Here is a 24,755-nt window from a genome sequence, read left to right on the forward strand (position 1 = left end):
TCACCTGTTTCTCCCTCTGGTCATCGCTGTGTCCCAGACCAGGAGACACAGGGACCAGCAACAATTACTGGGGCAAAGCTGGGAGTGATCTTACCTAGCAAGGCATTGGCCGCTCCCTCCTCCGAGCTCTCCTCAGCGCCCTCCTCTCCCAAGCCAGAGGTGGCCGAGTCCTCCGGGGCAGATGCAGAGCCGGGGGTGCTGGGCCCGCTGACGGAGCCCGAGTCCCCTTCCTCGCTGCTGGAGCCATAGCGGTCGGGCTGGGCGGCCGTCCCACCCTCGCTGCAGCTCCTGCGCTCCTTGCGGTGCACCCGCGAGTGCAGCACCATTTGGTGGTAGGTGCGGAAGATCTTCCCGCACTCGAAGCACTCCGTGGACTTGTTCTGGGCGCCCCGGCGGCTCTGCCGCGAGGCAGGGCGATAGTCCAGATCCCCGGGGGCAGGCGGGCAGCTCTCCCCCGCTGGGACACTGCTGGCTTTCTCCAGGCGCCCACCGGTGCAGCTCTTCTTCTTGGGGTTGCTGGGTGAGTCCTGGTCTCGCTTGCGCTTCTCCTGGTTGACAAGGATATACTCCCTCTTATCCTTGTCATAAGTCACGTCTGCATCTGCCAGGGCCTCATCCCATCCCACATACTTCACATACTCTGAAGGCTCTACTACTTTTCCTTTGGTGGCCAGCTGCCAAGCTTGGTAGCTACTGACCGGATCCAGCTCAGCTACTCTTTTCCCAGGCTGTCCTCTCGTAACTCTATCCAGCCCTACAGATGGCCGTAGGTTGAGACACTGCAAGAAAAACTGCTTGGTTACCGAGGAGCTCAGGCTCCCATCAGTCAAGCCCTCAGCTTTATTCCCAGTGCTGCCCGGCTGCACACGGTAGTGAACAGCATTGTGCACTTTCAGGCTTTCCATATTTGTAAACAGATTTCCACACTTGGTGCAAACTTCATACAGAGACAGGCCGGTCACAATTGTCTCCTCTTGTATCACATCATTGATAGTGGCAATCAGCTCCAAATCATTTTTTGGTTTGTTTTTGCTCCCAGACCTGGGGCCATGCGACTTCATGTGGTTTTTGAGAAACCAGGGCTCCTTGAATCTCCTGCCACAAATATGGCACCCGTGATCAAATGACCCCCTATGCTTTTTCATGTGAGCTTTCAGGAACCAGGTTTGACTAAAGGTCTGACCACAGACTTCGCATGGGAACTCGCCCACATTCAGCTCACTCTTGCAGTTCTCGGTGTAGGTCTCCCCATTGGGGACCTGAGCTGTTATATGATCTTTCTCTATGTGGTTTAACAGCGTCTCCTCCCTCAGGGTCATGTAGCTGCACAGCCTGCACTTGAACGGTTTATGGACCTGGTGCAGGTGCTGCTCCAGGTCCTTCTTCCTTTCGAACTTGTTTTTGCAGAAGGTGCACTGGTAGGAGGTCAGCTTGTCATCCTCCTCAGCTGGTGCCATCTCTGTGACCTCCTTCTTGCTGCTTCTCAACAAGATCTTGCTGCTATCGACCTGAGCGGTACCGTTCAAGATCTTGTTGCAGGCAGACGTACTTTTAGTGGGGCTGGTGCACCCGCCAAGGCCCTCAGAAACGCCCATCTCCCCCAGCTGTGCCTCTCCCATCTCTGCCTCGTGCCCCTGACTTAAAGTGCCTGTCCTGTGACTGCGGATGTGAATCTTCAGGTTGCCCTTTTGGGAAGCTCTGTGATCACAGTAAGGGCATTTGTAGGGCTTCTCACCTGTGTGCTTCCTCATGTGCTGCGACAGGGAGCTCTGAAAAGGGAAACTTTTACCACAGATGCAGCAGCTGTGGCACATGGTCTTGTCAGCATCCACGTCGTTCTTGCTTAGCTTGCCAGGGCTGGAGGATCTCCGTAACTCCATTTCTGCCTCTCTGCCACGATCCATCTGTATCACTGCAGCAGGGGGTAAGCGGGGCAGGAGGACAAAAGCATGTCCGGCAGCAGAGCAGGGCTGGACCGCGTTCTCAATCATACGGTTCTGCAGAGAGGGGCTCTACTGCTTCATCCTCAGGGTAACGCTTCCTTCAGCCGCTCCACAGAGTCCACAGCACCAATTTATTTCTGTGTGCTTTGTAAGCATAAGGCATAGATCACCTGAAACAAGAACAAAATCACACAAATGTACAGATTCTTAAACATATTCAAACCTGTTCATGCTTTGAATTCAATGGCTTCCACAACTCACTCGGCACTCAGAAGCGCACCATATGACAATCTATTGCACCAAAAGGCACTAGTTTCTCTTTCTGCTGATATTCTAGACCTCAATGACAAGCATAATTACTAAATAAGTAAAATCCATAAAAGAGCAAATACTTATTTCCATACGCTGACATCAGTGTCTTGAACGAAGTGCAAACTTTAAAAATATTTTTTGTTTTAAAACCAGGCAGAAGTGGCTAAAAATACACCTTAAATGAGGAAAACATTTCTTGTGGGGGTTATTACACTTTAAATCTGTGGCTTTACCATCATGTGTAATTTCATGTAAAATACTTACTTGCCAAAGATAAAAGGCTTTCCTAGAGACTTTAGTAAGTATCATATTCCTGCTGGCAACATTACTTTGTGTCTCAGACAGCTCGGCTGTGCTTGAAGTGGCAGGCACAGAAAGGCGCAAAGGCTGAGGACGCTCAGTACTTTGATTACAGAGCAAACAAAAAAGCAGAGCCTGACAAAGCACTCATGAAAACTAAAAGTTATTTCCTGCCGGACAGTGAACTAAAAAGACCCTCCAAGTATAAATTTCAGTCTCAAACTAACAAAAGCAAAGTGATAATTTAGCTATCAAATTACCTCAAATGTGAGTGATTTATGTCAACATGACACACAGGAAATGACACCACCACCCACCTCAATGAAACAGAATTTTAACTATAAACAAACAAAACAAGAATAAAAACTCTGATTAACAGAGCAGATTAATAAAAGTTTAAATATTTTTGTATCTCTTCATGAATAAATGCAAGGGTCAGTATCTTAGTGCAAGATGAAACACACCAGTACCTTGTATACAGCAAAAAACAATGATCAAAATCCACACAGGCTGTTTCTTTTCCAATTACTACACTGTAAAAAAAAATCTTCCCCCTCTCCTACCCTCATTAAGGACTACAAACACCACATGACTAAGATCAAAGAACACAGCATTCTCTAATGAAGAGAACTGATCTATTGCCACATTAAGAAAACATCAGCTTTTTAAAATGTAGCTAAAAATATGCAGAGCACTAATGAGACCATATATTCCCACATCCATCACTTGACATCTATGACTCAACAAAGAGCTACAGATCTACAGCTGCAAATTTTAAGATTTCTCACTGTATTCACCTCTGAGTCTCTCCAATACGTAAATAAGCAGTCTAACCACATCACCAGCAGGAGCTAAACAAAAAGCAAGACTGTCGCAATGCTCATCTCAGTTACGGGCTACAGAAGAATTTATCACATTTAATTTGATCAAGCCCTCTTATTTGCTACAAGACTCATTTCTGGGCTGGATTTTCTGCATGTCTAGTATCTATTTAGCATGTTAGGGAGTTCTCAAACAGCATCAAACCCAAACTACCTTTTCCTCAGAGAGCTGGCAATAACATTTAAGGGATGAGTTACAAAAGCAATTTCATTTCTTGAATGAAACATTTTTTTATTATTCAAAAAAAAAAATAGGTATCTCAAATTCAGCAGTCCATATGAGCAGGAAGTTTACAAACTACAGAATCTAAACTAATCTTTGAAATTAGTAGTTTAAGATCAAACAGAGACAGCCTCAGAAGAAACTTCCTGGGTGAATAAAGGATGTCAGCCACTGAAATTGTGGCTGCACCAGAAGGAACAAACACACCACACAGCAAATACAAGTTTATACTGCCCATCAGTGGAAGAAACAACTTCGAGTAACATCTTATTTATCTGACCCACAACCTAAAACTGCCAAGTGACAACCTATATTGTCTTATAACCAAAGATTATACCTAAAAGTCATTAAATCATAAAAAGAAACACCAGGTTCAAGTATACTATGCTAAATGCAAGTAAACAGCTTCTTCTAAAATGTTCCACACCATTTCAGAAAATAAAAAATATAAAGCTTTGGGAACAAATTTTTTCCATGTATTTTATACATTTTTTTCTACATTCTTAATTTTCTACAGTTTACACCAGTGAGGATATTGCTTCTATTGGCAGGCTGATTTTTAGACTAACAACTTTTTTTTAATTTTAAAATGTAGGGCCCATTTTAACTCAACTTTCTGCAGTGTTTCCTGTCTGAAAGTTCAAAAGAGCTTTAAGAGCCAAGCTTAGACAAGAATGCTGTACACAGCAGTCCAAGCACATGTAGATCCAAAGCTTCAGAGTCCCTTTGTTTACTTGGCCACAGACTCCCTGGGCTTAGTCTTGACATATTTCACTTTAATTATTTATAGCATTTTCATTAATGAAACTTAGTTATGAAAATGAGGCTATGAAGAAAGCATTACTTATAAGAAGGGTATTAGCCACTCACAGGAGATCCCCCTAGTCCTGTATTACATTAGGCCTGAGGGGGAAAAATGTCAGACTTAAAAACTACTGAATAATTTTATTAGTTTAAAATACTTAATGGAAGTGTTACTGTCTTCACAAAAATATTCTGAGAATTTTTTTCATCTTTATTAGTTAATCTTACCCAATGCACTGTAATCTGTGACTTAGAAGTTGAAATAAAGTATCCCTAGACTTGAATTATTCCAATTCATGCACACGTAAGACTCACAACATTTCAAGTCTGATATTCCACAGACAAAATTCTAGGGGGTGAAGGGTGTTCACCCAATCTGAGCTTGCTTTACACAGCACATGGAGGTCAATCTTGGGCTTTGGTAAAATATATAAACAACTCACTTCTCCCTCTTCATATAATTTGAGTGGCTACTTAGAAGTAATTCTTCCAGTGGGGTCTCTCTGCAGAACAGCAAAGCTGGTTCATTGGAAAGCAGTAAATAAATTACAACTTTGAAAAAAAGCTTCAATTTAGAAGACTGAACATAGAAAATAAGGGAAAGATCACCTGTAAAAAATTCTAACAACAGAAAATAACATTCTGTCTTAATTTTTACTTTAAAGATTAAAGTAAAATATTTTATTTTAAACAGTTAAGATGGCACAATGGATAGAAGACAATTGGTAAATCAAACAACACCAGTTACTGTTTCATGAGAAGTAAAATTTTGCCATCATTATCTTTGTTTCTTTCAGCTGATGTGATGCTAAAAAAGGTTGTATTTTGAAATAATTCCAAATTTTAAAGTGCTCTGAAATAATTCTCTATCAGCACACATGGAATGCAGCCACCTCCAGCTACCCTCAGGTTACTGAAAGTGTTTCAAGTGATGAGCAGCAGCCCTCCGCTGCTTTGGTCCAAGCTCACCCTGCAGTTCCACAGCACTGGCTCATCACACAGAATCCACAGCACTGTCACACCCAGCCTGCAGATTCCTCCCAGACTGTCACAGCACAGAAACCCCCACCAGCAGAGAGACAGCCATAAGAAAACACAAGTGAATGTTAACCAAAAATTAATATACAGTCTTTAAAAATATTTTGTGGCACTGCAGTCTACACCAAATGCCATCCAGCTACTTGGGGGAGCTGTGATACTCTAAGGGGCAGAGGAACTAGATTCAGTTTATTTTGTTGAACTAGGAATCAGCAGCTCAGTTCATGTAAGAAGCAGCTGGCCAGTATCCATGAGGCATTTTCAGCCCCTTTAAATACACTTATCATCACTGTTTACACACAAGTTTGGTATATAAAGCAAGATGGAAAAGAAAAATGAACAAAGACTGAAAACTATGAGGGGTGGTGTGCTGAGAAATAAATGCCTTTGCACAGCCAAATATTTTAGTTATAAGGTTTCTTCTTGCACCATTGCCTCACCAGATTCTTTGCCTTGACACACATGGGAACAAATAAAAACAAACTTTGTCATATTCCCCTGGTGCTCCCGAAGGGAAAACAAGCTTTCCCACACACTTAAAGCAAGTACTTGTCAGAATCTACTCTATTTCAAACATTTAGGCATCAAAACCCCTTTGGTTTTTAAAACTAACTTGGACAGAGTCGTTTCCTCTCAGAGAAAGCACATTTGACCAAAGTGACTTGCTCTCACCACAGAGCCCCAGCATCTTTTCCACCACCATCCATGGCTTTCCCAGCGAGGCTGTGGTAGCCTGTCCCTGCTGGCAGCCCAGCAGCTACCCTGGTGCACGGCTGCATCACCCTCACAACTCCTGCAAGACCCTCATTTAGCCTAGCAATGAGCAGAAATACAGGCAAAGAGCACTTTGTACAACACAGGAACACTCTGAAATACATATTACTCTTCTCTTCATCCCACCTCCATACTCTGGAAGAGGATCAGGTATTGAGGACAGCCCACAGGTCCTCAAAGGAAAGACACAGCCTCCTAAGGACCTTTTGTGCCTCTTGGAAAACAATTAATAAAAAGAGAAATCGAAAATAAACAACACAGGAAAACTAGGGGGGGGAAATAAATTAAGACAAAAAGAATTTGAAAGATACTACACCAGAAAAGTAATTACAAATTCATTTCTTACATACAAATATGCTGTGCAGTGCAGACAGAGAAAAACATAGAAAATTATTCCTGTTCCAACACAGAACAAGCAAAGTATGTATTTCTTTTAAATTTCTCCTCAATTAAATATGATTTTTAAAATCATATTGCATGATATATAGTGGTTAGAAGGCAAAACTCTTCAGTAAATAATAAAGAAGAAAATACCATTTGGGAAGCCACACAGACCTACTGAAATAGCAGAGTGTATCTTTTAAAACAAACTGCTTTCAGTCTGGGTGTATTTCAAGTCCCATCTGAGAGATAAATGCACCAGAGAAATAATCGCTCTTCTAATCTCCAAGAGGTTTGAACATACACTGCAATCACACCACCATGTTCCTCTGCCAAGAGCAACAAGGACTTTAAACAAAAAAAAAAAAAAAAAAAGGAAAACCTATGGGAGGCATGATCATGTGGAAAAATATCTTACTGAAATTCCTTCTAGATGATGAAATGATAGGACACAGCATGTGAATATCTAAGTGAATTTGAGGAAGCTGTGTTTTTGAAGAACAGCGACCTGGAGTGGAGAGAGGCTCTCTGCTCATTTGAGAAGGCTCAGGTCGCTCAGAGCCAAACAGGCTCTGCCATTCAGGGCAAAGACGCCAGATGAGAGCGAAGTGCAGGAGAGAGGGGACAAAAGGCACAACATTGTGCAGCTGCCCCACCAGCCCTGGAGCTCACTGAACTACAGAGACCTTTCCCCCCTCCGTGTCTTCTCCCTGGGCTACAGACTCTGTCCTCCACACACACCAGCCTTGCTCTACCTGCATGCCCTCCTCCTCACTTTGAGAGGGGACATGGCTTCTTGTGCACAGCCACATCCCATGGGCTCATCAGTCCATCGCCCTGACTCACGGCTCAATCCCGCCATCCTTATCTACACACCAGTCCTACCCAAATGCCTCTCATAACCATATCACCAGACTATGGACCATAGACTACATCAGAGCACAGAAGAACAAGCTTATCTTTAAACAGTAAGCCTATACCTGAATTTGCAGGAAATTCTGGCACTGCACAGCCTACAAAGGTAAAGGCAGCATAGTTCTAAATGGATTTTTTGAGAGTAACCCAAACTAACCCAGTAAAAAGCTATCCAAAAATCCCAAGCCAGTTGCAGAAGACTGGCAAATTTTTCAAATGCATTCAGTTATCAGAAGGAGCAATCTGGACAACAGACCTCCTGAAGTCTGTTGAAGCCTGCCAAAATTGACACAGGACTAAAAAAGAAAAATAAAAAGCTTCTGGAAAAACAAACAAGAAATTTCTATTAATCTATTTCCACTCAGGCTTTTAAAATCCTTGGGCAGCATTTTGCAAAATGTTTTTTGTTTAATTATTTTCAACCAGCCTTCCCCTGCAGCTGGTGAAGCTCTTCCCATTTGCAAAGTTTGCTGTCTGAACCCTGAGATATTATTTTGAGCTTCTCCAAATACATCATGTGTTTTTGTGTCTTTCTCCCTCCATGAGCTAATGACATTTTGCAGCAGGTTTCCGAGCAGCAGCCAGGAAAGCAGAGTCAGGCCTTTCCCAACTGGTGCCGCACCCTTCGCAGAGGAAGGGATCCATAAAATAAAGGTAAAAACACTAACGCTGAAAAAGCTGGAGGTACAAATTTGCAACGAGGTGATCGCTCTCAAAATGAAGTCAACAAAAACTCTGTAACCCAGATTTTATGTGGGTCCTCAGGAATCAGCTCAGGAGCAAGGCTGGGTGGGGGCAGGGGGGAGTTTGTTTTCACACTGCTACAGGGTATGTTGAGAAACACAGAGCTGTCACCCACTCAGTGCATACTTTGTGTTTTAGTGTACTGTGCGTGTTTGTCTTCTGAGAGACAAAGAAATGTACTTTACTAGTTACACTGTAGTATTCTAAGCGATGAATTGAAATGTATCATTAACATCCAGGACAAGCTTTATCTTGCTACCAAGACAAAGGGACCATTCTTTGAACAAATTGAGGGGGAAAATCCCATAATGACAATGAAGAGTTCCTCTCCCTAAAAACTGTGCTGCACAAGAGTAACAATTACGGGCTTATATTCTGCAGACCGAGGTTTGGAATGGCTGCATGAAGCGATGCATTCACTATTGGGAGAGTAAGTACCATTGATGACAAGGCCTTGGGGCTTCTGCTGTTCGCAGACCAATCAATAATCCATTATGAACAAACTACATTTCCCCCTAATATGAAGAAATGAATAAAAGGGAGCCACTAACACTAGTACTTTCATGGAAAAAAACCCAACAATGCAGAAATCACAAAATGCCATCACAAGACTTAAAACTATTGGTGATGTCTAACACTGACAGAACTACCCACAATAATCCTTTATTTTACAGCAGTTGCTGGAGACCATTACATTATATTTTTTAAAAAAGGAAGAAAAAAAAAAGAAAAAAAAAGCTTATTTTAACAGCAAGATTTTTTTCAAGGTTACTTATTCTGGCTGCAGGACAAAACAAAAAGCAACATTAATCTTTCAAGGCAAGGAGGAGAAAATGAACTAACTTCACCCAAAAATCTACCAGCTTGCTTCAAACTATTTTCTAATGCAACGTAAATAAGAACTTCTAATTAGAAATAACTGTCCAAATGTGACTGGTCAACCATAACAAGACTTTATTGCAGCAGCTGCGTTACCATCCAGACACGAGGCCCTGAAACTGTTGTTCTCCCATTGTCATTGTCAGATGCTACAATACAATCAAGAGAGGATCCATTTAAATAGCACAACCACAGCAAACCTTAGCATCCTGAGCCCAGTTTCTACCCAGACCTCTCAGCACAGCACCAGAAGGCAGAAGAGAAAAGCTCTCTGGAAAAACTACAGATAAATAAATTTAAAAAAACAAAAAGTTGCTGATTTTTTAGATGGGTAACAGTAAATTAGACCCAAAGGAAACACTGAGACTGATACTAGTAAAGCAAAGGCAGTCTATGTCCTTTTTCTGAAATGTAAAGACTTACTAGTTAAAGTTGACCCTGCAGGGTGGGGGGCTAGCGGGAATGAATGCACAATGTGATTATTGATCAGCCCTAGAAAAGCCAAGAACTGCACCAGTGCAGAAGTGATTTTTCTTTTCCTAGGGTCATTACTGATATATATTGGCAAGTCAAAAGCTTTTATTTTGACATGCTGTAACAGTATCATTAATTCTGAAAATAAGCATCAACTTAGGTTACAAAAAAAAAAAAAAAACCTAAAAAATTCCAATGACAACAACAAATAACCCCTCCATTTTACTTCAGTGCAACAGTAATGTTTTCCTATTTGGCCACACCCACCAAGGGAATTACTTTAGTGGCTTATTATTCCCAAAATCTAAGATTTAAAAGTTGAAGAAACATTTACAGTTCTGATAGTTTCAAATAAAAAAGTAAGTCAGTTACAGGCAAAGTCACCTCAATCTGTGTGTTACCTCCTTATTCAAATCGATGGCATTGATGCTGTCTATTCATGCATGTCTATGGAGATGCATATATATATGGGCAGCTCAGTATTTTCCCAGCATCCAATAGTGCTTTTATATTTAATGATCTTGTTAGGGTTGCCACTGCAGACCAATTTACACAGACTTGTAACATGGCCTTTTTAATCTTCAGTGGAGGGGCTGATTTCAAACTGTATGGGCGGGGTAATTTTCCTGTTAATATCCTCTGTTCCAAGCTCAGCTTCCATCTTACAACAGTGAAAAAATGTAGAAGTACCTTTTTTTATCTGCACTGTCATGACAAGGACATACTTAGGTATTTTGCAATTTTTACATTATCTGTATAGAACAGGGACTGGATCATCAGCTGGCAGAAGACACAGGAGTGCAGTACATGGCACACACAGACACATACCCACCCACCCACCCCTTCTTGCTGCCTCTTTCCTTTGCCCCATCAATGCAAGCTACACACAAACCACATCCTCAGCTGCCAGAAGTGCACACAGTGCCATGAAATCAATTTGTATCAATTCAGAAGCTGCACCACTAACTAAAACTGGAATGCCTTTGTGCTGTGTACATCAAGACCTGAATGCAAGAAAAACATGAGCATAATTGAAGGTAAACGTTTTGAATTGTTGATTTCCTACCCCAGCAAAAGTTACACGAAGCAACTTTGCCCTAAATGTCCACCCAAATTCCACTCTGTCACAACTACCAATTGCACCAGTAAGGACCAAACTTCAGTGCTTTAGTAGACTCACACAGCACTGTAACTTGTCCATAGCAGACCTCAAACATGAAAAGCTGTATGTTTAATACCAAACAAGTTTTCTAGCTACAGACATGTGTTCACCAGGTGAATGGAAGGCAAATATTATTTCTATGGGCCACTGCTGCAAGATAAGCTGTGTGAAGAATTAAGAAATTCAAGGCAATAAATTAATTTCACTTATACCTAATATACCTTACTGCTCAAACTGCAACAGTAAAATCATTACCTTATAAATAGAAGCGTTGCCAAGCGTTAACCTCTTAACAGACTGAGAATTGCAGCACTGGGCTCTGATTAGCTACTAATGCCTTACTGTAACAAAAATTATGTCTGAAGTAACACCACCAATTTGTTTGCTCACTTCTTCCCCCTCCACAGTATTATAAAGGAATTATAAGGCAGTGAAACAAAAACAAAAAGAGTGCAATTAAAAAAAAAAAAATTGGGGGGAGGGAAGAAGGAGTGGGACAGAAAGGGCAGAGGGGAAAGGGAGAGGAACTGTGCCCTGAAATACAAAGAGGAATAATCATATGCAATAAACCATAAAAGTATTCTGTTAAACATTACCTTCTGAGATAGCACTGAGAAGCAACACAAAATTCACAAAACATACAGCTGGCAAAACCTCATTTGCAGATGTTGGGCTATTTTTTTTTTTCTCTGTGTGTGTAGAGATATGTATGTGTATGTGTGTGTATATATAAAGTATTTCACTGTAAGCTCTTGTAAAGCACAAACAGCATGGACAAGCTCTATTTTAGGAAGCTTTTTTAAACTTCTTAAGAACTTAAGCAGGTAATTCATTAAGACTTTCAATCACAGTTTTCCCGTTCTCTGCACTTCTGAATGTCAAGCATGCAGAAGAAGACGCTGCACTTCAGAGATCCCTCACCACCCAAGCTGAAGGCTGCTCTACACTGACTGAGACTCACCACCTACCATGCTGCTTAAATCACACACAGCTTTGGCTCCACGACACCACCAGTCCCAAACTGGCAGAGGACAGTTTGTGGATAGCCAGTGCCTTAGAAATACCTTCATTTCACATTCTTTACAGTGAAGTACCCAGTACCCCTGAAGATCAGTCCATCCACATGTGTAATTTGGGATGATGAGTTTATCTTACACTTCGCAGTAAGACGAATGACTGCTAGCAGTTTAAAAGAAGGATCAAAAGTTCCTAAGTTCACCAGTAGTTTTAAAGATGAGATGCCAGCCGTTGCTTCATTACTCCAACAGTTCATTTTAGAGTTTTCTGCAGTAATCATCATTAAAAGCCACTTCCATTACATATGTGATAAATACAACTTCGAAATACACTGACTCTTGTACTAGCCTGTCCCTGCCAGCACAGAAAAGCAAACACGCATAGCCAGTACAATAAAAGTGGCATAACCATAAAACATGAGTTGATTTGCACAGTGAAATTTCTTTTCTCCTCTTTTCATTCACTCACTTCTTTAAACATAAAGGGAAGGAAAGAATAGTCTGGTATGCCAAATGAATACAAAGCACAAGATAACTTTTCCTGGATTTCAAACCTTCCAGTCAGGAGAATAGAAACTAAACCTGAAATCAAATCTTTCAGCTGTCTGTTGGTCTGGCTTATTTTGGTATGAAGTGCTGAACTATCTCTGTGGAACATCACTGCAGTGTATCACCTAAAAGTGACAAACATCCCATCCACTCCTTATAAATACAATTTCAATCAAAGCTTATTTTACCAGCTCTGTCAACTTTGCTCTCATAACGGCACAATGAAAAGCATGCTTCAGAATTTGGCAGGTCAGGACACTGTGAAATCACAAGATGAACCCCGATAACTCTGTTCAGAACTACTCTGTACATGTACTTCTCCTCTCCTTGCAATTTAATCAAAGGCTTGGAAACTTTGGGCCAGTCCTTCACCTGCAGTGTAGAAGGCACTTTGCTAGAACTCCAAAGATAGACAGAAATTTACCCAAATGCAGAAAATGATTCTGTGTTAAGATTGTCTGTGAAAAAGAAGGGCCTGGGGGGACATCTCCAAAATCATTCCTGAGCTCACTGCTCACCTTTAGGACAGGAAGGTAGAGTTAAGAGCATTAAAAAGAGTACCCCACCCCTACTCAGATACTCTGGTAACAGCCTCAACATTCAAATGCTGAGCAACTACCTCAAAGCAAACCAAAACCTCTGAAATTATCACTCACAGGACAGCAAGCAAGCAAGCTCGCAAGGAAGAAAGAAAGGTCAGATGTCACAGGCTGTTGCTGGTTTATTTATTTTTCCATACACAACTATAACTTGCAAGACAAACCTCTCCACTGGTAAGAAAAACATGAATTACATACACCAAGAACACCAACCTGTTTGCATCACAAAATATTAGTTAGACTTTATCACTGCTTTCAAAAAATGAGTGTATGTACCACACACACAGACCAGCACCCTCTCCTCTCACCACTCTTCACAACAGAGACCCCAACACTGCCACACATGTCAGTGCACCTTCCACAGAGCCCACGTCCCTGCCCATCCCACACCACTTCTGTGGCACTGCCACCTTCTGACCTGGCTCCCCCCCACCGCTGTCACCACCACGCCTCCCACCCCAGCTATCCACACATGCTGCTGCCTGTCAGATCCCTCCTGGACCACCTGAGGCCAGCTGCCAGGCTCACACTCCCTTCTGACCACTGCAATCCTTAAAGGCCATGTCTTCTCCCCACTCTTCCCTGTCTGCCTGCCCTCCAGCCCTTTCTCAGTTGTCCCCAATACTTCTGCTTTTTCCAGGAGCACTTTCACTTCCTTGTGTCTCCCAAACCTGTTTGGGCCCTTCATGACTAATTCTTCCATTTGGGCTCTCCCTCATTAGCCCAGCCTCAGTCCCTGCTCACTGGCTTGTTGTTTGCCAGGACATTCCAGCACACACTCACATGCCTCCTGCTTGCCCCTTCTGTCCTCTTGCCCAGAAGATGCCCACTCTTCAGGCTTATATACCCTCAGTTACAACAGAACCATCTCCAGCCCTCAAGCCTGTAACTTGTCCCTCTCTGTCTGTTCAGTAACTGCTGCTGTCCCAAAAATCAAAGGATGCCAACACCCGAATGCCTTGCGTGTGAGGTTCAAGTGCCATTCTTCTTCTTCAAGGACCTACACAGTTCCACCCTACTCCCTTTTGTGTGGGCAGTGACTCACCCTCCCTAACACAGCTTTTATATTGGTTTCCCACTTACGACCTTGTGTTCTGACACTGCATTTAGAACTGGTTTTTCATTATATTTTCATTCATTCTTAAATTATATTTTCCACAAATGACTCAAAATTATTTTCTAAAATTAAATCCATCACTCCATTTTGTATAGTTTTTTCCCCTAATGCATAATACGTGTACTACCTATTGCTATGTTCTAATTGGTATGTATATTCCTCAAGGCAGGAACTTGAGATCTTTTGTATGTGCTCTTTTATGTACTTTTAAACAGTGCCAAATGTTCCAACTTCAAATAATTTCTAAGAGCAAATTATCATTATAAAGTCAAGATTCACCTTTTCAAAGAGTCAAAGTCCCTCTTTTCATCAGAGGTACAGAGAGAAGGTGAGAAATAGCTTCTTTCCCATGAGCTCCAAAAGCAAACTAACCCCTTCTGCCTACCCAGAGTTCATCTCTTAAGTTAACCAAAAGGACCATCAAATAAATGGTAAAGGTAAGCTAGTAAAGAACTAACAAGGCATAAATCACATGTCACTAACCCCTAGCCTGTCTGCCTATTTGAAACATACATTTCCAGCCAATGTTATGTATTTACATTTAGTAACAAACAAGAAGCATAATGACAAATAGAATTCAAGTGCTGCACTTCCCTCCCTTTCTTCATAAGCAACTGGAGAAAAAGCAGGCTATGCAGAACATCAAATTAAAGGGTAGGATCCTTAGAGGTGACGCTCACTGCAGTGACGTATTCTTCTTACAGGAGTTAGTCTCTTTCCCCACCTGGGACTGTAAGGATGATTTTAAAGCTATTCAAACTCCCTTTCCTCCAGCATGACCATGCTGCTTTATATCACACATTTTCCTATTCTGCAAATAGAAATATACTCCTTCATCCCTCAGGGCAATGCTGAAGCAAGTAGATTTTCCACCAGAGAAGCACAACATCACTGTGACTCTTTAACTCCAAGAGCAGAATTTGAGCCACACTGCTAAATCCTTAAACCTGTTACACAACAAATAAGCATGGATTACAGCGTGGCTGGTTCATTATGGGATGTTTTGTGATGCTATTCCTAACACACAAATGCCATTTGTCTTGGCCACATACATAAAGACTGTTCTCCTATTTTAGGTTATCCATCTTTACCATCGCTTTCACTTCTCTGCATCTCCCCCATTTATTACTCATTTACTCCCTATTTAATATATTTCTACACTGTAAGCAGTGTTAAATAATCATGATGTAACAGCACAGTATTATATTTGCTCCATATATAAATAACTGCTACAATACACTTACCTGACACTTCTTACTACCAAAACAAACCATTTATAACTACATATTACCTTTAGTACTCCATGGCTACTCTACTTGCAGCACTAAACAAAGAGCATGCAAATAAAAAGAAGCAATCTATGCCAGGGAGGTTTATATTTCAGCAGAAATAGCAAGCATAAGTTGTAGAAAATGCCTGACTAAAAGCACATTTTTAGGCAGGTGTAATCTAATTTTGGCAGGTTTACAAGAGTCAGCTACAATATTTGCTAATACTTTAGAGGATTTGGGTTTTTTTTTTTTTTAACAATTTTAGATAAGCACACCTGTATTCACTTCCTTTAGTAATGGGTACATTTACCAAAGCTGCTGTTTATAATCTGAAGAGATATTTTCTCACAAGTAAAAACTTGCCATATGTGGAAGAAACAAACAGCCTCAATTTGACCAACAGTAAAAAACCACAATCTTGAAAGAAAAACACATGCAATATTACTGCTGTGTATGGGTCAAAAGTACATCACCTTATCTATAAGCAAGTATTTTGTAAAAATAAGGAAACGTTTTCCTTAAACCCTTGTATCAGGTTTGTATTCAAACAAGACAACTCCTTTCAAGATCACAACTCTAAAAATACAGGTTTACAATTAAAAGTATTGACCTTCCTTCTGTCACACTTCATTTTTCACAGGCTTTCAAGTATCTCCTGAACTTGATTAATTCAAGCATGATTCATTCAACTAACATTTAAAATCAAAGAGTTAATTAAATACAACATCCAAAACCAGATATGGATAAAACTTGCAGAGAAAGCACAATAAAAATGGGTCTTATAGTACTGTCAGCTCAAAGCACTAAACCTCATGGGTCAAGCGCTCAAATACCATGGTACATCCATCAGCTTAGGGCAGGTTTTTGACCAAAATTTGGCTGTGGATTCTCTTATTTGTCTTTTGAGCTTTTAGAGCACACTCAGCTATATCTCAAGCTTCTTCCAATAACCACAAAATCAAGGAACCTTCTGTTCTCACAGGCTTACATCTTCTCTTTTGGAACCACTGGACTGCAGAAAAAGGGGCTTTGGGCTACCTTCTCCACTGACAGGACTGTAAGTGGGAAAGCCATAACTGAAGCAAACAGATGTGGTATTCTTTTGCTCTGTTGCTTCAATCATAGAATACTCCTCAGAAGGTTACAACAGCTTACCTACAAACATCTAATACAAGGGGCCAGAACAATCCCATCCACATTCAGTGGACGGATGGTCAAATGCATAGATCATGCACACTGTTCACTTATGCCATGGGATTTAGAGGTAATCAAAAAATTAGGCAAAGAAAGATCTTCTGCCAGAATGATTTTAGTATAACCCTGAATATAAGTAGAATAGATGGTTACAACACCATTTTAAGACAAGAGAGCTCTGAAGGAGGTGACAAACCCCACTGCGTGTCACTGGGTTTGCCATTTGAAAAACTGTGTCTGTCTTGGGTACAGTTAAAGGCAGTAACAGCATCTACTAACACCAAAACCAGTAAGAGGCTGTTTCAACCCAAATTTTTAGGCATCCCATAAAGGAGAAGTCAACAGACCAACCCTCTGAGATACAGCAATAATGCTGGAAAATGAAGTCCAGAATAGCTTCTGTTTCATCACTTATTCTCTAACATATTATCAACTTGGAACTTGTGAAAAGAACGTTCCTTCATCTGCTTCAGATCACAAACCAAAGGTGCAAAGGGTGGTCTCATGCTGTTACCAACCTGACTGGATCAAGAGAAGCTGGTCCAGCCTCTGAAGTGGTGTTTGGCCATCAACAGGCCCCATCTGGTCAACACGGTACCTCTTGCTCAAGGCAGCTGCTCCTTGGGAACCCCGTTATGGCAGCTGGATACAGCTCATTTAATCAATTTTTTCTCATCTAGAGGCTTGCAGAAAGACTGCCAGCATACAAGAGGTTTACAACCACTCAAGGCCTTGGTTGCAAACTGAGGGTCACATTCTAGCCTGAGTCAGACAAGGATCTCTCCTGACGTACTGCAATGACTTGAGCCCTCACTGCACACTTACACCATCCAAGAAGAGAGACATGAGCCCTTCAGTTTTTGTTTTGAAGTCCAAGGCTGACATTTACCTTCCTTATACATTTAGAATTACTTCCTTTTGCACTGAATTCTTTTTAAACCCCGCCTGAGCCTACGAGGTGCACATCAGCTGGAAACCAAGACACCCAAAATTTAAGTTCCCAGTTTGCCTAGCACACCTCACTACTATCTAATCAATTCACATAAGGCTTAATATTTGCAAATGGACAAACTCCAGAAAGAAAAGCCCATCCAGGCTAAGAAACCAAAAATACTCAGATATGACCTCAGCTTAGTCACTGAACTGCAAACTGGTCAAACTGGTAGAGTACCCCAGAGAGTACACAAGAGGCTCCTGATGCTCCAAGCACTATCAGAGGAAAGACAGGGGAAGGAGCACATGAATCTTCAGCCTAATCCAGTTCAGACTCTCTTACATTCCCATAACTATCAGTAACAAATCCAAAGCCATCTGCTGCTGTATGAGAAAAGGGCCAAGGCCTCCCCACATTGAGGTATTACAGCCCAGCCACCTCCAGTCAAAGCGTGGAGAGCCACTTTTATGTGGCCACACAATTTCAGGGCAAGGCTTATCTTTCATGGCAAGCTGCAAAACAGCTGGCACTGCAGCCACCCAGAGCACAGCCACCATCTCAGGCACAGCAGTAGGAATACTCCTTGGCAAGGTAAAGAGAACTCTCTTCCCTGCCTTTTTATGAACATATGCATGAGGTCAGCAGTGTCCAAAAGAGCTGACAACACAAGTTTCAAACCGGGAAGCCAAATAGTGCTGATTCCCTGGAACAAAACAAAAAAAAAAAAAAAAAAAAAACCAAGAAAGCTCTGAAAACACACACATCTCCCATTCTGCTACCTGCTCTGTTTGTGTGTCACTACTTCCATCCGCACAGGCCAGCAGGAACACAGACACCTCCCTTACTGCAAACCAGACACTGCCATGAAAGAGGTTTCAGAGACATCCTCCTAGTGCCTCCATCAAACGAACTTGAGTGACCAACCCACAGCAATTATCTTGCAGCAAAAGGGAAGGAACAAAAATCAAGTTAATAAACTTTGGTAACTAATGACAGGGATTTTTTAAATCTTAAACAATGACATATAAAAAAGATGTCAGTAAGATTTAAAGGGCCTTCAGTACACAGATTTTTTGAGTAAAGGGCATGATAGTATGAAGAGATGACATTATCAGTGTATTTGCACACACACCAAACTTCACAGCTCTCACTGCAAAACCAGTAGTTTCTCTGTCTGAAACGGTAAAGCTCATCTGTAGAAATTTTGCAGCTGACAAGCATTAGATTTCACTTTCCAGCAACAATACTGCCATCATATTACACATACCATCAAATAAAATTTTAATTATTTTCTAAGAGTCAGTTGGTAGCTATTAATAAAGGTAAACTGTTAGGGAAATCCAGCCAAAAGAAAGTAATGATCAGATGTGCACCAGTGCAGAAAGGTCTAACTTAACTGAGTAACTACTTTAAAACCTTAAAAAGAGTTGGACTCACCTATTAACACCTTCATTCCAACATTTATTTTAAAGTATTTTTCCTAACCCAGAATCTTGATCAAAGTAGTTTAGGAATCATTAAATATATGTTAATATCTAAATAAGAGAAAGACAAGTAATTTTACAGGCTTTCACATTTAAATCTCAAATTCTTTTGAGTAACTTCCAATAATCTCCCTTTACAGCTTTTTCAGAGTTCATAATGCTTCCTGCAGCCTGGAATAAAACAAACTGCAGAGATGTCAGAAAGCTATAGATGCACTCTTTAATTACCCTATATTAATAATGTTTGTCATCTACACTAACATGGTAAATGAAAACAACACATGCAGATCCAGAGATGTGCTTGCAAGAGTCTGTACCCCGGGCCACCACGCCTGTGCGGCAGCAGCTAATTACGGGGGTGAGCTATGCCAATATGGAGCTCGTGCTCGTACTGCAAAAAAGAGCAATTCCTAGCCCAGCTTAGGTTTAACTGCACAGTGTGGGGCTTGGGGAGAAGAGCCACATTTTGTACTGGTATTATTAGAGTGGTCTTTTTGACAAAACTGAAGAGAACTATGTTTCCATTTATATCAAATAAACCAAAAGTGCAACTGAACCAACACCTCTTGAATCATGTTGCATTTCCTTATAAGGGACCTGCAACTCAAAATAGTAAAACTACTCTGATAACCCCCTGACAGGAACATACTAAACTCCAAGGCATAAAAACACAACATATCTTTAGCACAGCATAGAAATATCCAATTTAAAAGCTATTTCATTTGTAAATGCATCCTTATTAGAAGAATGCTTATTGCTTCACTGGTTCATATTCCCAAGTCTCTGGCCTATTGAGCAAGTAAGTGAAACAACATCTATGCATTTTATAATTAAGTTATCTCCACGTTATTGTTCTTGTTCTGCACTGATGAAAGCACTACAGGAAGAAATGCAGCTGCTGAACACCAAAGGTGCTCCTCATTTAAAGTACTTTACAGAACAAAAGCTGAAGTCAAAAGTTGGTTTCATTCATTCAGCACAATAAAACCTTCCCAGAGTTGTCACAATCATCAATAATCAATCATAAAATGTGAAAAAAATTAGTTTTTCACCCTTCAATTCCAGCATCGATAGGTAGGTTTTCTACTAGAATTACAGTTACTTTTATCTATAATTATTTGAATCAATTCTCTAAAGAAACACAACCAACAGCTGAAAATCTACATGTACAGTTTTAATTACCCTCTTCATGTCTTGCCATGAAGTTTGCTCCAACATTTTTCCAGCTGGCCAAGAAAAGGAAACATGTCAAGGTCAGAGAGAAATAGCTGGTTCTTGCTTCATTTGAATTCCAGTTCTGGGCAACAAAAAAATTCAGCAATTTAAACAGGAAACTGGCTTAATAGTTCTGAATTAATCTTTTCCATGAATGGAGAAGCAACATGCAGCAAGCCTGTCTGCTTCTGCTTGTTTCATCAATGAGAAAATGAAAAAAAAAAACTTTAAAAGCCTCAGATTTGGTCTTGCTGAAGCAGATCTGGAAGCAGTGGCTGATTTAATAAAGCCAATCTTCAGCGAAGCACATGACATGTAAATTGCAGACCACAGTAGTGTGTAGCTTTCCTAAAACTACTGTGTTGGTTTCTAACATGAATTGGAACCTCTTGTACAAAACTTCTGAGGATGATCAAGTGCAAGTGCTGCTATGTCACCATTCCTTGTCATACAATTTAGTGTCATTTCAGAGACATTGCAAGCACTCTGTGGCTTTACTACGGCTGACTTTGAGCTTAACTGCTGCAATGTCAGTTGGTTTGCTTTTTAATCATTTTTATTGTAATAGATTCCCCTTTCTGACAGACACTGTTCATATTTGGTATCAACATAACAGAGCCTGCATAATCACGAGGACATTTCCTTAAAATCTAAGCCACTATAGCAGTGATTCAGATAAAAAAAATACTTTTTCTAAAACCAGCGCCATTCTTCATCTTAAGAAAAGCAGTAAGAGATGAGACCAGTACTCCAACTTCAGAGGGTGCAAAGTGATTTAGAAGCAGGCAAGAGCATCCTTCTTTGAAAACATGTCTTCTTGACCTCATGCTTTGAGTAGCCCTCTTATGGCAAAAGTCATATGTCATAACCTCTCCATTAGTTAGCCTGAGCTGTAATGTTTTACTCTGATAATATCTTGGTATAGTGAGTTCCACAGGTCAGATGTCTTTGAGAGGTCAGCTCACTTTGGCACCCAACCACTTGAAGAAGTTTCTTTTCACTCAAGCCTCGCTCCAACTCCACAGACTGTGACCAGGCAATACTGGGTTTGAACAGAAGTTCAGTGTAGAATACTGGTGAAATAACCTGAGCCTAAAGCAATCTCTCCTCAATGACTACATTTGATTTGAAACAGATATTAAGCCAGTTTTACCATAGAGTACATTTTCTATACTTACATATTAACAGATGCACAATACAGGCACACAGTGGAAGAGGCATGAACTGAAATTTTCAAAGTAGCTGAAGAGCTAGAAGTGTTATGGAGGTTCCTTTGAAAACTTCAGCTATGCTTTTTTTAAGTCTCCTCACTGGCATTTTTATGCAAGAGTCAATCAGATAACCTAGTGATAAGTACTCAAGAATGCATAGCTAGAAAGGAAAAAAAAAGTCTCTAGCATACAGAAGGAAGTGGGGGAAAACAGAGGGAGGGAGGTTATAGTGTTTTTGAGGGAAGTGCTTTTTGGTCTACCCTTTAGTGCATGGGAGTTGCGCAGGCTTTAACTGCTACTTTGAAAATGCCCCAATTTGTCTGCAGAGCAAACTAAGAGATGTCTGAAACCATTAAACTTCCAGGTATCACCCAGAACAACTACATAAAAGGACACAGTGAATCCTGCTTAAAACTTAATAACAAGACGTATTTTAAATTGTCTGAGGAAATGTAGGATGTCCTGAGCTTCACAGCATGTCCATACTGTATGGAACTATTTCAGGATGTATTTAGAACTGCTCATTCAGGAATACTTTCTTAAAATATGTAGTCTTATCATTTCTATGCTTTGTTGTACATTACTAGAACAGAATTATCTGTTGCACATTATTCACAGTGTCCTAAAAAGGCCTGCATTTGAGAAAGTCTCATCCGTCTTCTCATTCCACATAAAACCATTAAACTGCTCTGAATGGTAAAGTCATCATTTTGTAATTATAACCCTAAATTAAGGCTTTTGTGTTGTTAATTCTCCAGGAAAACTTGTACCTGTGTTTTACAATGAAAGGAAAAATATCAAAATACATCTTAGTAAAGGTTTATGAATGAATCCATTGTATCACTGATGAAACACGCACAAAGCCAAAATCCGTTCTATTTCTACATCCATTTTTTTCCTTCTACATGAACAGAAGCTGACCTAAAATGATTTTCCTTTCTGAAACCAAATGCAGAGAGTGAGCTGTGCTGTAAATACAGGCATTTCAGACATGTTAAAGTTATTAAGAATGGAAGAAAAAGAAATTTAAGCCATTAACTGAAACTTCACAGAACCCCTAGTTCTGCAAACACTTATACAACTGAGTAACTTCACACATATAAATAATCTGCTTAAGTCCAGTGAGGCCACTATAATTTTCAAAATCCCTCACACTTTTTGAATGTGAGTAGAATCATGACACAATACATTTAACAAAAAAACAAAATCATAGATTTCACTGTGAAACTTAAAAATTTCTTTAAAAAACCAGTACTTAAAATGCATAATCAAATTCTACTCATCTGCTCCAAGCAAAAACACCTACAAGATTCAGAATTATTTAAAATTAAACTTGAAATTTTGCAAATGATGTGCAAACATTTTTCAAACACTTCATTGGCTCTGGAGATACTAACTAGGTTACTAATTTAGGTAAAGAATTTTCATGTCCCGGGTATCTCTACAAACCATCATGTTTAAGTGCTTAACAAGGAAAGCTCGCTTTTCAAAGTGCTTATTATAGCATTTCCCGTTGACTGCAATGGGATTTCCAAGTACTGAGCTTTTCTGAGTTAGGGAATACTTAATAACAGGACACAGGAGTGCAAATTAAGAAATCTATAATTAGGTCATCCAGATTTTATAGTTTTTACCTGAATAACTAATTTGTACATTGTACTAGAGATGATAAACTATCACACGCACAAAAACAAGGAAAAAAACCCACAGAAATTGTGACACAGTAAAATACAAAGCACACGCCCTTGCTATGAGAGAATGCTAATAAAAGCCTGGAGCCTTGATCTTATTTTCAACAGTCACTTATACAATGGCAGAAATATCCTTAATCCTCCAAAATATATTCAGCCAAGACTACAAGAAGCCAGTGCTTTCTCCATAAGCACTAAATAGAGGATGACTTCACCTGAGAAGTCCTTTAATCCTTCCCGTATTACTTTGTTGTCTAAGCACACAGCAAAAACCCCTCCTGTCGTACCTCTCCCTGGATCCACAGAGAGCATTCTCTGCAACTTAGATGCACTAAACTGCAGTTCATTTTTCAAGTGTGGAATCAATACTGTTAAGTGGGAATCTGGGTGGGTTTTCCTTCCCTTGTATGAATGCTTGAAACCATTATTGAATCATTTCTCATCTGCTATCTTGCTTAACATCAGCATTTGCTCTTTCACCTTTGTTTCTGCTGCATCTCCACTTTCAGAACCTGCTTCCAGACTCATTTTGGAGGCACTTAGTCATAGCAGGGTTGGTGAGATCATTTCTTTGGGATGTTCACTTCATGCTATGTTAAACAAACAAACAAACAAAAGCACACCAAACATACTAAAAAAAAAAAGTCACTTCCTGAGACTTTCATTGGTTTTTCTCCTCCTAAACTTTAGGGTGTTAGTGACTCAGCTTCCAAATGAAACTGATGCTGGAAAGCTGTCAGGAAATTATATTTATCTGGCAAATTATTAGGTGTTGCAAATGTTTATGTTGTAATTTAGAGAAATTATCTGTTACCAATACTTCAACCGTCTCAATCACTGATTTCCTAACATCACACACCCATTACCGAAAGCCAGATCAATAGGCATCTGATAATCACCAAACATGAAGTGCCCCTTCACAGTATTGATCAGCAGCTTTTCCTACACGTGCAGTAGTTCGAGGCAGTAACAGGCACTTGGCAGTATCAACACTGCGCTGACAGAAAGAGAAACTGGCTGGCACTCGTGCAACATCGTGTCAGCAGATACCACGTCCATCAAACGCTGACAGTTTGGCAGATCAGACGCTCTCTGCCATAATGTCATAATGACTTCAATTTACTTCTCCACAGCACCCAAAGGCTGCGATTTTATGAGCTATCCAAGTCTCTTCTCTTCAAGAACAAGACTCTCTTGCTTTTGCAGCCTTGACAGCTTCATATATTTCCTTAAAGTTTCCTAGTAGGCATAACCAGAACAGTAAGAAACACAAAGCTGTTAACTGAGTCCCTCATTATTTATACAAATAACTAAAGTTTTATTTAGCAATCAGAATTTCACTCTCAGAATTCAAATAGCAGCAAGTTTTAATTACTGAAAAACAAACGGAAGCCCCATAAAACCCACTAGGACAGTGACTTTCTCAAGCCCAAGGTCAACAGGGCTGCCTTCACTCCTAAGTGAAGAGCAAGATGCCAGCGTTCAACATTCAGGAATGTGTTTCCAGGCACCAAGAGGAGGCAACAACTGTTTCAATCAAGAATAGGCACAGAGACAAAGCCTAGTGCTCGCTTCTGTCCACTGTGGACGGAAGAAAGCCTTGGCAGCAATGCGTGTTCAGGCACCAGTGGGAGAAAACACACA

At 40.5% G+C, this 24,755-nt stretch overlaps 1 protein-coding gene across 1 annotated transcript in view; it reads right to left on the reverse strand.

The window, feature by feature from the left end:
* The window catches only part of ZNF516 (zinc finger protein 516), a 101,990-nt gene that overhangs the window by 57,004 nt on the left and 20,231 nt on the right, over window positions 1-24,755 (reverse strand). The window contains exon 2 of the mRNA XM_054285317.1: window positions 95-2,113. Within this exon, the coding sequence (XP_054141292.1) occupies window positions 95-1,991 (1,897 nt within the window). The 5' untranslated portion in view covers window positions 1,992-2,113. The remainder of the gene's footprint in view (window positions 1-94; window positions 2,114-24,755) is intronic.

This window comes from Melozone crissalis, unplaced genomic scaffold (assembly GCF_028551555.1).
Source record: "Melozone crissalis strain CALT ecotype California unplaced genomic scaffold, PUWL_Pcris_2 ptg000042l_1, whole genome shotgun sequence".
NCBI lineage: Eukaryota > Metazoa > Chordata > Aves > Passeriformes > Passerellidae > Melozone > Melozone crissalis.